The sequence below is a fragment of the Pristis pectinata genome, chromosome 9 (assembly GCF_009764475.1).
Source record: "Pristis pectinata isolate sPriPec2 chromosome 9, sPriPec2.1.pri, whole genome shotgun sequence".
In the NCBI taxonomy this organism is placed as follows: Eukaryota; Metazoa; Chordata; class Chondrichthyes; order Rhinopristiformes; family Pristidae; genus Pristis; species Pristis pectinata.
Window position 1 is genome coordinate 8,887,536 of NC_067413.1, and position 17,671 is coordinate 8,905,206.

Here is a 17,671-nt window from a genome sequence, read left to right on the forward strand (position 1 = left end):
TAACTTATTAGAAAAATCCATTGAAATTGAGTCCCAAGCTATCAATAACAAAATGACCACAAGAGCAATTCACATATCCATGTGATCTCAAATGCAAAACAAAACACAGCCTATGAGAAGCTAATGTAACCCTAATGCGGTTTCATATTCTGAATATTGATTATATTCTGTCTGGAAGATAATATTTAATCCTTGTGAAAAGGTTTACAGCTGAGCTATTGCTTTGATCAGTTCTCCTCATGGTATCTCGTCTTATACTAGGCTGCACTCAATTTAAGTGGATAGAACAGACTTCACTCTATGAATGGATCAACATTTGGAATCATGGTGTTACTGCAGTCACAGAAACGTGACTGAGGGAAGGGCAGGACCGGCAGCTCATTGTTCCAGGGTAGAGAAGTTTCAGGCATGACAGAGGAGAATTCAAGTCACACCAGTGACTAAGGGGAATATAACCTCAGTGGATATCCTGGAGAGATCGTCCAACAAGGCCACATGAACAGAATTTAGGAATGAGAGAGGTGCTATCACTTTGCTGGGGTTATGATAATCAGTAGGGATTAGAGAAACAGATTTGTAAGCAAAAGAATGTAAGAACAGTAGGGTTATGTTAGAGGGGAATTTAACTTTTCCAATATTGACTGGGATTGCCTTAGCGCAAGGGGCTTAGATGGGGTGGAATTTGTTAAGTAACTCCAGGAAAGCTTTTTGAGATAATACATTGATACTCTTACTCGAGATGGGGCAGTACTTGACTAGTAAAAGAAACTGGGCAGGTGATTTAACACAGAATCATAGAGTCATACAGCACAAAAATAGTCCAGGAGTTCACTACAACCATAAAGCACCCATTTACACTAATCCTGCACTGATCCCATGTTATTCTCCCCACATTCCCATCAACCACCCCCCAGATTCTACCACTCATGAGGGCAAAATAACTTACCTACCCGCATGTCTTTGGGATGTGGGAAGAAATTGGAACTCCCAGGGAAAATCCGCATGGTCAAAGAGAGAGTGTGCAGACTCCACACAGAGAGCACCAGAGGTCGGGATTGAACCTGGGTCACTGGAGCAGTGAGGCAGTGGCTCTACTAGTTGTGCCAATGTGCCGTCCCACATGGTGGCACTTCTAACAGTGCAGCAGTCCATTACTAGTGCACTGGAGCAGCAGCTAATACATTGATGTCCAAGTCTAAAAGGAAAGCTTCCAATGAGCTTGTAGGTAATGGCTTGTGGCCAAGAGGAGCCCAGTGACAGCTTGGCTCAAGTCTTTGCTCCAAACTCAGAGACTCGTGTGTCCAACAAGGAACTGCAGCCATTCCTTGATTTATAACAGAGATGTATTCCTGGAAAAGTTTTCATTAACCCAAAGTTTGTAAATTGAAAAGGGTGGGTGAAATGCAAAGTAGGCAAATTGGCACAGTGTGTTCCTAAGGGCAATGAGAGGCTTGTATTCCTTCCTGCAAAATATAGTTTTATAAACTGAAGACACCTAATCCAAGAAGTCAGTGGCATTGTAGAACATACAGCATACAACATAAAGCAGTTCAGCATAGGAACACGTCCTTTGGCCTGTGACATTGTGCAGAACTAATTAAACTATTAACTAAATGCCCAACTAAATTAATCCCTTCTGCCTACACAATGTTCATATCCGTCCATTCTCTACACATCCATGTGCCTATCTGAGAGCCTCTTGAGCGCCTCTATCATAATTTGCCTCCACCACCACCCCTGGCAGCGCATTCTATGGAAGATCTGTAAATTGAATGCCCTCAATTCGAGGAATATCCCTGGTGGTCAGGTCCGAGAACTGCAGAGGATTACCCATCAAGGCAGAATCCCCTTTTATAGCTGCTTGCACAAGTGGACACTAGCAACTGAATGGAATTGAGCAAACACAGACTTGAAACAATTCATAGGAGAAATGACAGCAGACAATATTTTAACGCAGCAAGTTATTGCAGTCTGGAATATGCTGGCTGAAATGCTGGAGGAAGCAAATCCAACCTTTGAAAGTGAATTAAGTATATATGTGAAAAGTGAAACCATTGTGGGAGCCATGGGGAAAGAGGTAATCTAAAACCCTAAATCTGAATTACTTAGAACGTAGAACACAGAACAGCAGAGCACATGAACAGGGCCTTCGGCCCACAATGTCTATGCTGGCCATGATGTCAATCCAAACTAATCCCTTCTGTAATGTTCGGCGCATTGAAATATTGACTAAAAGCTGAATAACATAGTGTGAAAGCAGTGTGGTTAATGTGTACCAGTTAACACATCCAGGCAAACATTAATGAGCTCAAAGCAAGTGTGCACTTACTGGCCGGTGCTGATTCAATGGGCTGAAGGGCCTATTTGTGTGTTGATGATGCAATGACTGTGACTTTATGACTCAACCTATTCTTTATTTCCAGAAACAAGAAGTGTTGAACTGATTTTCAGACAGCTACAGAAGGAAAGAAACATCTGCATCCTATCAGAGTTTAGCACTTGCCTGTTTGGAGACAAAGCAACTATCTACCAAAGGTCTGCCCCAGTTGTTTCCTTCATGTGAAGTACTCTCTGCTCGCTGGGAATGTTAAAGTGGTGCAATTGGTGGACCATCCTGGTGGGATGTGCACTGGCAGAATGTTGGCAGATAACCCCTGTTTACTCAGAGCACCATGCAGCGGGGAGTCATCTTCCCCTTCATCACCGCGTCAAACGGAAGTGGGTGTGGAACCAGTTCTTTGTCTTAGAAGAGCACATCTCAGCAGATCCACTCTACATTGGGAAGGTGAGCCTTTGGTATTGGTATTGGTTTATTATTGTCACTTGTACTGAGGGACAGTGAAAAACTTGTCTTGCAAACCGATCGTACAGGTCAATTCATTACACAGTGCAGTTACATTGAGTCAGTACAGAGTGCATTGAGGTAGTACAGGTAAAAACAATAACAGTACAGAGTAAAGTGTCACAGCTACAGAGAAAGTGCAGGGCAGGTAGACAATAAGGTGCAAGGTCGCTAGCCCTGTAAGAAGATTTAAAAGTACATTTATTAGTAACAGTAAGTGACATAGAATTTAAGTTTAAAAGTGTAGAACGATTATAGTAAGGGTAATGAGTATATCTGTAGAGAGCAGCTTGCAACGAGTCGCCACGCTCCGGCGCCATCTTGCAATAACTTTGCAATAACATTGGCTTTAAGATGAGCAAAAGCTGCTAATCTGTTAGTACCAATCCAACGAAGCAATGATTGTCAGATTGGTTGAGACATTTCCTCTAACCCCAATGAACACATCGACACCAGAGCTGGAAAAAATGAAAAAAGGGTTTTATAAACCATAGAACATAGAACAGCAGTAAACACAGGAACAGGCCCTCTAGCCCATGATGTCTGTGCCAAACATGATGCCAAATTAAACTAAATTTCTTTGGCCTGTACGTGACCCATATCCTTCCATTCCCTACATATTCATGTGTCTATCTAACAGCCTCTTAAATGCCACTATCGTATCTGCTTCCACCCCCACCCCTGGCAATCCATTCCACGTACCCTCTACTCTCCGTGAAAAAAACACCCTGAACATCTCCTCTAAACTTTACCCCTCTCACCCATATGTTCGGGTATAGAATATAATCATAAAGGCGGATTGATTGTTGACATTTACACTTGGTGAACTGGAGGATAAAGGCAGGGAAGTCATACCAGAATGATACAAAGCCCTGCCTAGATCAGACCTGGAGCATTATGAGTACTTCTGGGATATTTGGAAGGTTATATTGGCCTTGGTGAGAGTGTAGGGTAGATGTATCAGAAAGATAAGGGAGGTCAAATATAAGGGGAAAGTACACAGTTAATGGCAGGACTCTTAACAGCAATGATGTACAGAGGGATCTTGGGGTCCAAGTCCGTAGCTCCCTGAAAGTGGCCACACAAGTTGATAGGGTGGTAAAGAAGGTGTACAGCATGCTTGCTTTCTTTAGTATAAGAGTCAGGAAGTCATGTTGCAGCTACTTAAAACGGCCACTCTTGGAGTATTGTCTGCAGGATTTTTACACAGAGAGTGGTAGGTGCCTGCAACAGGCTGCCAGGTACAGTGGTGGAAGGATGCAGTACTGTTATTTAAGAGGCTATTAAATAGATGCATGAATATGCAGGGAATGGATCATGTACAGGCAGAAGAGATTTAGTTCAATTCAACATTGTGTTCAGGGAGATTTTTGGGCCGAAGGGCCTGTTCCTGTGCTGTACTCTTCTATGCTCTGTGATATTCCAATTCTTGGGGTTAAATTTTATAGAAAAGTTATACATCCAGTTAAGGGATAATTGACTGAAGATTTTGTGATGTGAAGTGGATCAGAGGCTGTGGGTAGGAAAATATGAACCCTGCTGGCTGGGAAATCTAGGACAAGGAGACAAGCTCAAATCAGAGCCAACCTCCACAGATAGTGATCATTTCCACACTCAGAGAATGGCAGTTTCTGGAACTCTATTCCTCAGATGGCAATTGATATCGGATCAACTGTAAATTTTAAATGTGAGGTCAATAGATTTTGCTAATCAAAGATAAAGGAGGGGCTGTGGAGACAGGCCACAGAGCAGGTCCTGAATGATGGAGTGGGCTGAGACACCATCTTCTGTGATCTCACTCATATATTACATAGTTACCTCATTGGTTTAGAGCATAATCTCCCAAAGTCTTTGTCTTTCCAATCTTCTCTCTCCTCCTGTCAGATATTCCTTAACATCTAATTTGTTGAACCATCTGCACTATTTATGCGGGGAATGGAAGGATATGGATCATGTGTAGGCAGAGCCCAAAATCTTCAGCACAGGAACTGCAGCTTCTGTTTAAAGTGAGAGGGGAAAGATTTAATAGGAACCTGAGGGGCAACTTCTTCACCCAGAGGAGTGGTCAGTATATGGAATGAGCTGCCAGAGGAAGTGGTTGAGGCAGGTACATTAACAACATTTAAAAGTCATTTGGACAGGTAAATGGGTAGGAAAGGTTTAGAGGGATATGGACCAAACATGGGTAAATGGGACTAGCCTAGGTGGGGACCAGGGCTGGCATGGTTGTTGGGCTGAAGGGCCTGTTTCCGTGTTGTATGACACTATGACTCTAAACAGACCATTCAGCCCAGTATCCCAAGAGAACATAGAACACAGAACACCACAGCACAGTACATGCCCTTTAGCCCACAATGTTCTGCCGACATTTTATCCTGCTCTAAGATCTATCTAACCCTTCCCTCCCACATACCCCTCCATTTTTCTATCATTCATGTGCCTATCTACGAGTCTCTTAAATGTCCCTAATGTATCTGCCCCCACAACCTCTGCCGGCAGTGCGTTCCACACACCCACCACTCCTTGTGTAAAAACTTACCTCTGACATCCCCCTTATACCTTCCCCCAATGACCTTAAAGTTATGCCCCCTCGTGTTAGCCATTTTTGCCCTGGGAAAAAGTCTCTGACTGTCCACTTGATCTTTGCCTCGTCATCTTGTACACCTCTATCAAGTCTCCTCTCATCCTCCTTCTCTCCAAAGAAGAGATCCTATGCTGGGTTTATCCCGTGCTAGGTTTTCTACACAAGTATCACATTTATCTTTTTCTACAAGCAGATTTTCAGATTGTATTTTTCATATTTCCTTACAACATAGAAGTAGACAACTCAACTTATGAGCCATATGCCAGCTCTCAAAGTTGAGAGCTTCCAGTTCCTAGGTGTAAATATCACCAACAATTTGTCCTGGTCCAGCCATGTAGACTCTATGGCTAAGAAAGCACATTAGCACCTCTACTTTCTCAGAAAACTGAGGAAATTTGGCATGTCCATGATGACCCTCACCAATTTTTTACAGATGCATCCTATGCATCACAGATTACTGCGGCAACTGCTCTGCCCAAGACTGCAAGAAACTTTAGAGAGTTGTGAACACAGCCCAGTCCATCATGAAAACCAGCCTCCTCTCCACGGACTCTGTCTCCACTTTCCCCTGCCTCAGGAAAGCAACCAACATAATTAAGAACCCTTTCCCACCCCCATCCTTGTATTTGATACAAAATAGCTTTTGTATCATCTTCCACTGGGCAGAAGATACAGAAGCTTGAGAACATGTACAACCAGGCTCAAAGACAGCTTCTATCCTGCTGTTATGATTCTTGAACGGACCTCTCATACAGTAAAGATGAACTCCTGATCTCTCAATCTATCTCGTCATGGCTCTTGCACTTTATTTGCCTACCTGCACAGCACTTTCTCTGTGACACTGTATTCTGCATTCTGTTTTGTCTTGCTTTTGTTCCTTTACGTATGGAATGATCTGTCTGGATGGCACACACACAAAAGATTTTCACTGTATCTTGTTACATGTGACAATAATCAACTAATTACCAAAGTAATCCCCTCAATCCCATACCCCTACTTATTTTCCTGCTAACCTATTTTCTCTCAGCTGCTCATCAACTCCCCACTAACTCTCCTGCCATCTAGGGACAAAGACCCATTAATCAATAGCTTTTTGCGATGTGGGAGGAAGCAGGAGCACCCAGAGGAAACCCTTGCAGTCACGGGGAGAACGTGCAAACTCCACACAGGTAGCGCCTGATGTCAGGATTGAACCTGGTCGCTGGAGCTGTGAGACAGCAGGATGATTGGGTCAATGTGCTCCTTTACGTTTGTCCTTGTTTATCCAGCTCTTCCTGTGTAACTCCAATACTCCAAACTGTAGTAAGCTCCATAGTTAACCTATTCTCAGATGTTGGCACAGGAGAGACTACAGGTGCTAGAACCTGGAGCAACAGATCAAGTCCTGATACAGGGTTTCGACCCAAAACATCAACAATTCCTCTCCCCCACAGATGCCACTCAACCCACTGAGTTCCTCCAGCAGATTGTCTATTCTCAGATGTTCCTGAATTCCCTGTGGAGTTTTTTTTTTCTGGTTTGTTTGTTGAGGGAATGTGATCGACACAGGCTTTATTGTCTATCCTTAATTGCCCCTAGACCATCTGAGAATCAACCACAGTGGTTGGTCTGGAGTCACATATAGTCCAGGCTGGGTAAAGGTGACAGGTTTCGTCTCCTGAAGGACAACAGTGCACCAGTTAGGTTTTTATGAAAATCAATAGTTTCCCAGTCACCATTGATAAGGTTTTTATTTCAGATTGCTTGAGTAGTAATTCCCCAAATCACAGGGTTGGATTTGAACTCGACCTTGAATCAATAGTCCAGGCTTTGTGGATTCTAGTCCAATAATTCCACCAGTGTGCTGCTGTGCCGTGAAATATGGTCCTAGCTTTAGATGCCTGGAAAGCAGAAACATGGCCCCAGCTCATTTCTATTTCGGTGAGAGATATGAAGAGTTACAAAAGAGCTTAGTGTTAAGGCATGTTGGATGACACACCTTGGAACACTGTACTCCATTAAAGGTCCTTGGTATGGAACTGATAAACCCTGTCATTCTGTCCCACTTTGTTGAGGTTTAAGTGACTGAGTTGTGATGTAATGGTTTCACCTTGAAGATGTTCACCATAACATTGTTTGTTCTGTGACAAATGGGCAAAGCTTTGCACAAGCAATATCAAGTCAAGTCAAGTCAAGTTGATTGTCATATTGGTATTGGTATTGGTTTATTATTGTCACTTGTACCCAGGTACAGTGAAATACTTGTCTTGCATACCAATCATGCAGGTCAATTCATTACACAGTGCAGTTACATTGAGTTAGTACAGAGTGCATTGAGGTAGTACAGGTAAAAACAATAATAGTGCAGAGCAAAGTGTCACAGCTGCAGAGAAAGTGCAGTGCAATAAGGTGCAAGGTCACATCAAGGTAGATTGTGAGGTCCAAGTCCATCTCATCATATAAAGGAACCATTTAATAGTCTTATCACAGTGGGATAGAAGCTGTCCTTAAACCTGGTGGTACGTGCCCTCAGGCTCCTGTATCTTCTACCTGATGGAAGAGGAGAGAAGGGAGAATGACCCAAGTGGGTGCAGTCTTTGATTATTCTGGCTGCTTCACCAAGGCAGCGAGAGGTATAGACAGAGTCCTGGGAGAGGAGGCTGGTTTCTGTGATGTGCTGGGCTGTGTCCACAACTCTCTGCAGTTTCTTGTGGTCTTGGGCAGAGCAGTTGCCATACCAAGCCATGAGGCATCCAGATAGGATGCTTTCTATGGTGCATCGATAAAAGTTGGTGAGTGTCAAAGGGGATATACCGAATTTCTTTAGCATCCTGAGGAAGTAGAGGTGCTGGTGAGCTTTCTTGGCCGTGGCATCTACATGATTTGACCAGGACAGGCTATTGGTGATGCTCACTCCCAGGAACTTGAAGCTCTCAACCCTCTCGACCTCAGCACCATTGATGTAGACAGGTGTATACTGCCCCCTTTCCTGAAGTCATATGTGCAAGTACGTGTATGCACGGGTGCAATGAAAAACTTATTTGCAGCAACATCGCAGGCATTCCCTTTAGAAGCATTCAAGTTTTACCATATGAGGGGTCCAGGTGGGCACATCTCAGCAAGTATCTGAGTGCACATAACAGAACTTCCCTGCTCTCTCCAGTGTGAGTCTGAGATCAGTAGTATGGTGTGGCCCCTCATAAGCAGGAAACATCATCTTCTGAAGATTCACAATAAATCTTTCAGTAAAGGAAAGGCATGAGGAAGCCTTCAGAGCAGAGCACGAATACAGACAGGAATGAGCCGACGCAGACGATGAATCAAAATCCACTAGGGTCTATAAATCCAGGCTGATACACCAACGTGGAGACAAAAGAGACTGCAGGTGTTGGAATATGGAGTAAAAAGCAAACTGCTGGAGGAACTCAGCAGGCCCTTATGCAGAATCCCGACCTGAAATGTCTTTGCCTCCACAGCTGCTGCTTGACCCATTGATTTCCTCCAGCAGTTTGTTTTTTGCTTCTGATCAATGTGATTCTGAGGGAGTGCTGTACAGTCTAAGGTGTTGTCCTTCAAGAGTTAACAGGAGGGTCTTAGTCATAGAGCCATGGAGTTATATAGCACGGAAACAGGCCCTTTAGCCCAACTCGTCCACGCAAACCAAGTTGTCTACCTGAGCTAGTTACATTTGCCTGCGATTGTCTCAGATCACTCTATACCTTTCCAGTCTTACTTTCCTCTCAGCTGGTTGAAAATAAAAAGGAGGGGAGTTAGCTCTAGCTCATCCCTTGCTCTGTAGTAATAAAGCAGGCTATCCGATCACTGTCACATCACTGTAGAAGTTTGATGCACACAACTTCCTACATTAAGAAGTGTGCAGGTTCTCTGACGGACCCCACCAGTGATATGTCGGTCAGATCTGTGTGTCCCATTCTATATTGAACAACCTGGAGGCATCCGTAGGTAACAGGCTCAAGGTAAACATCAGTAACTTGTACAGGTGACCCCTGTGTTGTAGCAGTTCAGGTAACAGAAATTTGCCCTTATGGAATTCATACATCATTATCAAAAAATCTGAGACAAGGAATAAAAATTTGCCCTCACAGAATGTATGTAAAAGAAAACAAATACAGAAACACAAAATTTATTTGTTTTTCAACTCGCACTTGCATTAGGGAAAACCACGATACAGATTTTTTTTGGTACACAACGCCCACCTGTAACACAGGGGTCGCCTGTATCTGTGTCGTACCATCTATGCAGCAACACTTCCTCGACAGTGACGTCAATCATTTGTATCTTGGAACCGCACAGGGACTTATTAGGCAGGTGATGTAATTGCACTGGATAGGCAGGGTTGCCTTTTATTTAGACCAGGGAATGCTGAGGGAACACTCAACTGTATTAAATGATGAAGGGTGTTGATGAGTAGATGAGAATCACCTATATCCCCAGGTAGAAGAGTCAAAACCCAAGGAACATAGGCTTAAAAGCAATTGGGGAGAAGAGGACAATGTTTTCCTTCACAAGGTGGTAGGGTCTGGAGCTCACCGCCTGACAGAATGGGGGAGGCAGAAATTCTTGCACCATTTAAACAGTGCTTGGATGTGTACTGGAAGAGCCGTAACCTGCAGGGTTATGGACCCAGTGTCGGAAGGTGGGATCAGGTTGGGAAGATCTTTTATTAACACCCACGGACATGAGAAGCCAATCTTTTTTGTGATTCTATTATCCAAAGTTTGGGGTAGCTTATAAACGGTAATTTATATCCAAAGTCAAAAGGGGAACTTAAAGGGGAAAGATAAGACAAGATATGTTTATTAGTCACACATGTACATCGAAACACACAGTGAAATACATCTTTTGCGTAGAGTGTTCTGGGGGCAGCCCGCAAGCGTCGCCATGCTTCCGGCGCCAACATAGCATGCCCACAACTTCCTAACCCATATGTCTTTGGAATGTGGGAGGAAACCGGAGCACCTGAAGGAAACCCATGCAGACATGGGGAGAACGTTGAACCTGGGTCGCTGGCACTGTGAAACATTACGCTAACCACTACATTACCGTGAAAGGAGGGGAGAATTAAGAAGGGAATTCCAGAATTGAAGGTCTTAGAATGATATTGTAGAGGCAGAGAGGTCTCAGACGATTGTAGGACTGGAGAAAATTAAAGAGCTCCAAAATAGTGAGCCCATGTGTGACATATGCCTGGTGCCTTGTCCACCTGAGGTGGCAGTGATCTTAGGTTTGGGGGGGTGCTGCTGAAAGAACCACGGTTCATTCCAGCCACACACTCAACAGATTGAAGAGACTGTGACCATTTCAGGTCAGGGAGTGACTGGTTAGTGAGAATAAAGACAGGGTGTTTTTTTTTACATTGCGACACAAGCAACAGAGTGGTGCAGCTGGTAGAGTCGCTGCCTCACAGCTTCAGAGACCTGGGTTCAATCCTGACTTCCGGTGCTATCTGTGCAGAGTTTGCATGTTCTTCCTGTGACAGCTTGGGTGTCCCCTGGCTACTCCCTAACCTCCCCAAAGACATACAAATTAGCAGGTTAATTGGCCACTGTAAAATTACCCATACTGTGTAAGTGAGTACTAGAATCCGGGGGGAGTTGGTGAGAATGTGGGAAGAATTTTAAAAATGGCATTAAAATAGATTTAATCTAAATGGGCTATTGATGGTCAGCACAGAGTTGTTGGGCTGAAGGGCCTCTTTCTGTGCTATATCCCTCTATGACGATGGCATTGCATAAACAGGAGCCAACGTAAGTTAGTGGCACAGGTTTGACTGGAGTGGCTAAAGACACAGTATTCAGTTTCTTGGTCCTGCCATCCCCGCGGTTATGCCCACTGCGCCCAATTTTTGGACAGGTACAAATTTTCAAAAGCTGCAGAGTTTTGAATACAGTGGCATTTCAGTGTAAGATGGAGCTATTGTTAATGTAGTGTTGTGACAGGCACTGCTGGGGTCATGGTGGTTTCTCTGCACGACCAGATAACTTGCTGTTGAAATGCCACTCCTTTCATAGCTTGGATAACTTTATACCCACAGCTACACTCTGACTCAGACAATGGCAATGGTACCCTGAGATATACCCTGAGTGGCGAAGGAGCTGGCACCATATTCTTCATCAATGAAGATGAAGGAGACATCTATCTTTTGAAGAAGCTGGACCGAGAAGAAAAGCCCTTCTACACACTGCGGGCACAAGTGATGAACAAAGCAACCAAGCAGCTTGTTGAACCAGAGTCCGAATTCAACATCAAAGTGCAGGACATCAACGACAATGAACCCAGGTTTCTGGATGGCCCTTATGTTGCCACTGTCCCCGAAATGTCACCTGATGGTAAGCATGGAAAATATCATGGGAGTTAGGAGAAGAAGTAGGCCATTCAGGCCCTTGGACCTCTCCTGCTTGCCCTCCATATTCTCTGATCACTCCGCTGTACAAAGACCCATAAATCTTTTTCTTGAATATGTTCAGCAACTGGGTATCCATGATTCTCTGAGGTGGAGAGTTCCTGAGGTCGACAGTCCTCTGGGAAAAGAGATTCCTCCCCAACACAGCCTTCAAAACATGAGAATAACATAGAATCGTAGAACGATAGAATAATACAGCACAATACAGGCCCTTCGGCCCACCATGTTGTGCCGACCTTTAAACCACGCCTAAGACTATCTAACCCCTTCCTTCCACATATCCCCCTATTTTAATTTCCTCCATATGCTTATCTTACATATGGAGGAACTTAAAACATCAGCATTTAAATTTCTTGCCTAAACCTACATAGAGTCACACAGCATGGAAACAGACCCTTCAACCCAACTCGTCCATTCTGACCAAGTTGCCTTCTTGAGGTAGTCCCATCTGCCTGTATTTGGCTCATATCCCTCCAAACCCTTCCTATCTATGCACCTGACCAAATTTCCCCTTGAAGCTTGATGAAGATGACTGCACTGGAGAGGGTGCAGAGGAGATTCACCAGGATGTTGCCTGGGATGGACCATCTAAGTTATGAGAAGAGACTGGATTGTTTTCCTTGGAGCAGAGGAAACTGAAAGAGGGCCTTATAAGGTACACAAGATTATGACAGAGTAGATATTAGGAAACGTATCCCCATGGCAGAGGTGTCGAAGACTAGAGGTTATAGGTTTAAGATGAGGAATGTTTAGAGGGGATCTGAGGAAGAATTTTTTTCACCCAGGGGATGGTTGAAATATGAAACACTCTGCCTGAGAAGGGCGTGCAGGCAGGTACTCTCACAACATTGAAGAAACATCTGGACAAGCACCAAGACATAGCAAGCTAAGGACCAAGTGCTGGTTAATAGGATGAGAAAAGCTCGGTACTTGACAGTCAGCAGAGACGTGGTGAGCTAAAAGGCTTGTATTACTCCATGACTCGACTCACCTCTCTAACCAAGCTTTGGGTATGTAGTAGTCACTATGAATTGCCTGATAGATATACAATGCTTTATTACATTAAAGGTGCTATATCAATGGATGTTATTATTGTACCATTGACTCTACCAGACATAGGGTCCAATAGACAAGGGAAATGGGGCTGGTTGATTTGTTTGTACATAATCACACTGTAAATCTGCAACAACATAAAAAAATAAGAGTAGGACCAGGCCATTCATCCCCTCAAGCTGCTGCTGCCCTTCAATATCTGAGTCTGTGCCGACCATCAATCATACATCTACGTTAAATTGGTAAATTGATTCATTATTGTTACATGTACTGGGATACAGTGAAAGACTTTGTTTTGCATGCCATCCATACAGATTATTCCATTACAACAGTGCATTGAGGTAGAACAAGGGAAAACAATAACAGAGTGCAAAATAAAGTGCTACAGTTACAGAGAAAGTGCAGTGCAGGTAGACAATAAGGTGCAAGGCCATAACGAGGTAGATTGTGAGGTCAAGAGTCCATCTTATCGTACAAGGGGACCATTCAATAGTCTTCTCACAGTGAGATAGAAGCTGTCCTTGAGCCTGGTGGTACGTGCTTTCGGGCTTTTGTATCTTCTGCCCGATGGGAGGAGGGAGGAGAGAGAATCCTGGGGAGGACTTGTCCAACACTACATTGTGCGTTTCTTGCATATAATAGAGGACACAATTCTACTAATTGTGCTTCAATGTAGTTGACAGAAGCATAAGTGATAGGAGCCAGAATAGGCGATTTGGCCCTTTGATCTTGCTGCACTATCTGTCAAGATTATGGCTAACCTTCGCTCCATTGTCCTGTACTAACCCAATATTGGTTCATTCACTTAGTATCCAGAAATATATCATCCTATTTTAAAAGATCTAAATGACAGTTTACCATGGTAGAAAATTACAAAGATTCACCACTTGCAGAATGAAGAGGTACCTCCTGATCACCAAAATAGTCGACTCCTTGCTCTGAGACCGTGGCCCTCCCTTCTCGCCTCCTGAACCGGGGAAACATCCTCCCTGTATCTAACCCTGCATCCAAAAGGCCTTGAAATGTTTTACTAAATAAAGTAAGATGTTAGATAAATGGAAGAAATTGTTACTGCAGTATGTGTTTGATGCAGTATATCCATCTTAACAGAAAGAAGTTTGAACAGAAAAGAGTGTGCAAGAGGTGTTTAATAAACATGTTCCCTGAACTCTGTGCAGGAACCTCAGTTACCCAAGTAACAGCTACAGATGCTGATGACCCCTCATATGGGAGCCATGCCAGGATTGTGTACCGTATACTTCAAGGACAACCATACTTCCTGATAGAGCCAACAACAGGTAAAATTAGAGTCTTGCACCTCATCATGTGATAGTCTTCCCAAATGTGTTTGAGAAATGAGGGGTAATGAACAACCAAGGTGTGAAATGTTTCAAATTTGCATTAAAATGAAAAGGAATGGCATACTTTGTAACAGGAGCAGGATAAAAACATAAGAACTGGTTGTCCTTTCAGTAACTTGAGCCATTCAACTGGATCATGCCCAGAGTTTTCAGGAGGTACAGAATATAAAATGTTGGGACATCATGTTGCAGCTTTACAGAACACTGCTTAGACTGCATTTGGAGCACAGTGTGCAGTTCTGGTCACCACACTATAGGAAGGACATGATTGCACTGGGGAGACTGCAGAAGAGCTTCACCAGGATGTTCCTTGGATCGGAGGGCTTTAGTTATGGGGAGAGATTGGATTGGTTGGGCTTGTTTTCCCTGGAGTGAAGGAGGCTGAGGGATGATAGAAGGATATGAAATTATAAATGGTATAGATAGAATCTTTTTTTCATGATAAGGAATCAAAATAGGAGGGCATAGGATTAAGGTGAAAGCAAGTAGCTATGAAGAGGATCTGAGAGGTGTGTTTTTTTATACAGAGAGAACATAGAACAGAGAACACAGAACACTACAGCACAGTGCAGGCCCTTCGGCCCACAATGTTGTGCCGACATTTTATCCTGCTCTAAGATCCTTCCCAAATGTTAACCATTTCCTCCCATTTCTCTATCATTCATGTGGCGATCTAAGAGTCTCTTAAATATCCCTAATGTATCTGCCCCCACAACCTCTGCCGGCAGTGCGTTCCACGCACCTACCACTCTCTGTGTAAAAAAACTTACCTCTGACATCCCTCTTATATCTTCCTCCAATCACCTTAAAATGATGTCACCTTGTGTTAGCTATTTTTGCCCTGGGAAAAAGTCTCTGACTGTCCACTCCATCTATGCCTCTTATCATCTTGTACACCTCTATCAAATCACCTCTCATCCTCCTTCTCTCCAAAGAGAAAAATCCTAACCCACTCAACCTATCCTCATAAGACATGCTCTCCAATCCAGGCAGCATCCTGGTAAATCTCCTCTGCACCCTCTCTAAAGCTTCCACATCTTTCCTATAATGAGGCGACCAGAAATGAACACAATACTCCAAGTGTGGCCTAACCAGAGTTCTATAGAGCTGCAACATTACGTCGTGGCTCTTGAACTCAATACCCCGACTAATGAAGGCATTAGTTGATATCTGGAACTCACTGCCAGAGGAGGTGGTGGAGGCAGATAGAACTACTATGTATAAGAGACATTTAACCATGCACTTAGATAGACAAGGAAACAGTCCTAATATGGGCAAATGGGATTAGTGTAGATGGACAGAAAGGTTGGCATGGACATGATGGGCTGCAGGGCCCATTTCTCTTCCCTACCGCTCTATGAGGTGCTTGTGTCACTGTAGGAAACTCCTAACCAATTGCTTCCAATCACTCATTTCCTCAACCCAATTGCACAAGAGACATACAAGTGGTTATGGTCCAAGAAACACTTGGGCTACCCCCTGCTTCTAATTCATGGGTTCATGGGTATGGCTGGATGCTCTAAATTCATATATTAATGTGTCTACATGTCCTGGCTCCAAGAGGGGGTTCAGTGATGAGGGAACAGTATGGTTTGTGATTTGGAGAAAAACACAGAACACAGAACACAGGAACAGGCCCTTCGGCCCACATTATCTGCACCGAACATGATGCCAAATTAAACAAAGTCTCTTCTGCTTGTACATAATCCATATCTATTCATTCCCTGCATATTCATGTGTCTACCTAACAGCCTGTTAAATGCACTGTCATATCTGCTTCCACTGTCCTACCCCAGTAGCCCGTTTCAGGCACCACCACTCTCTGTGTAAAAAACTTGCCCTGCACATTTCCTTTTAACTTTCCCCCTCTCACCTTAAATGCACATCCTCTAGTACTTGACATTCTACCCTAGGAAAAAGATTCTGACTGTCGACCCTCTCATAATTTTATAAGCTTTTATCAGGTCTCCCTTCAGCTTCTGACACTCCAGAGTGAACAACACAAGTTTGTTGAAATCTCTCCTTATAGCTCATACCCTCTAATCCAGGTGGCATCCTGGTAAACCTCTTCCACCCCCTTTCCAAAGCCTCCACATTCCGATGTTCAGAGTGGCGGATGAAGTGCCGATCAAGCAGGCTGCTATGTCCTGGAGTGTGTTGAGCCTCTTGAGTGTTGTTGGAACTATAGACATCCAGACAAATGGAGGGAGTTCCATCACACTGGGACATTTTCACTACACTGCACAGAGGGGTGGTCGTTTCAGAATTTTGTGGAAATCGCTTGTTGCTCCCTGCTAATGAGAATTGAAGACTGAATGCCACACCGAGAGGGTGCTACACTGTCAGGTGGGACGACCAACAAAGGCTCCATTTGTTCAGTAGGATGTTACAAGCTTCATGACACTGTCTCAAAGAATATGTAATTGGGGAGCTCTCCCTGTTTTCCTCACCAACTTTCAGTAATCACTCAATATTATCTGACTATTGCAATCTGTGGGATTGTACATCACAGTGGTGACTCCAAATCTATCCTTGCAGTTGTTATAGTCGTACAGTAATGGAGACATACAGCACAGAAACTGGCCCTTCAGCCCATCGTGTCCATTCCGATGTTTTCGTGCTTCCACACTAATCCCATTTGCCCACATCATGACAGCATCCTTCTGTGCCTTGCCTATTTAACTGCCTGTCGAAATGTCTCTTTAACATAGTCATTGTATTTGACTCCTCCACCTCTCCTGGCAGCAAGTTCCAGATATCAACCACTCTCTGTGTAAAAAAAAACGTTTCCCTCAAATCCCCCTTAAAACTCCTTCTTCTCACCCTAAACCTACCTTCTCTTGTTTTAATACAAAAAGACTCTATCTGCTTTATCTATGCCTTTTATAGTTTCCTCAGACCCTCTTTAAAGCTCCTTTCTTAAGCCTATGCGCTACTGTGGGAAAATCATTCTGAATATCTATCTTATCTATGCCTCATAATTTTAAACCAGGTCACCCCTCAGCCTCCTCAGGGAACACAAGCCCAGCTGATCCATTCCCTCCCCAGAAGTAAAGTCCTCCATCCAGGCAACGTCCTGGTAAATCTCCTCTGCACTCTCTCCAACGCAACCACGTCCTTCCTACACTGTGGTGACCAGAACTACACATAATACTCCAGGTGCAGTCTAGCCAGTGCAGTTAAGGCTCTTCGAAGTGATATAAATACAAGTCTTTCTTTTCTCCGCAGCATTCCCTAAAGAAAAGAAAAAAAGTGATTTTCTTTAAATAGTTTCTTACCATTTCCAAACTTGCAGTCGGAATCACAGCAGGGGAATATGAATTGTTACAGTGCAATTGGAAGAAAGGTGGTGAATACTAATGACAGCAGCATCTGCAAACATTCCAAAGACACGAATTTCTTCAGCTAATTTAGAATGTTAATTTTCC

General features: G+C 43.7%; 1 protein-coding gene across 1 annotated transcript in view; it reads left to right on the forward strand.

The window, feature by feature from the left end:
• Positions 1-2,516: 2,516 nt before the first annotated feature.
• Positions 2,517-17,671, forward strand: part of LOC127574124 (cadherin-7-like) — a 64,110-nt gene continuing 48,955 nt past the window's right edge. Inside the window, exons 1-3 of the mRNA XM_052022836.1 lie at positions 2,517-2,785; positions 11,461-11,755; positions 14,061-14,180. Of these exons, the coding sequence (XP_051878796.1) occupies positions 2,585-2,785; positions 11,461-11,755; positions 14,061-14,180 (616 nt within the window). The 5' untranslated portion in view covers positions 2,517-2,584. The remainder of the gene's footprint in view (positions 2,786-11,460; positions 11,756-14,060; positions 14,181-17,671) is intronic.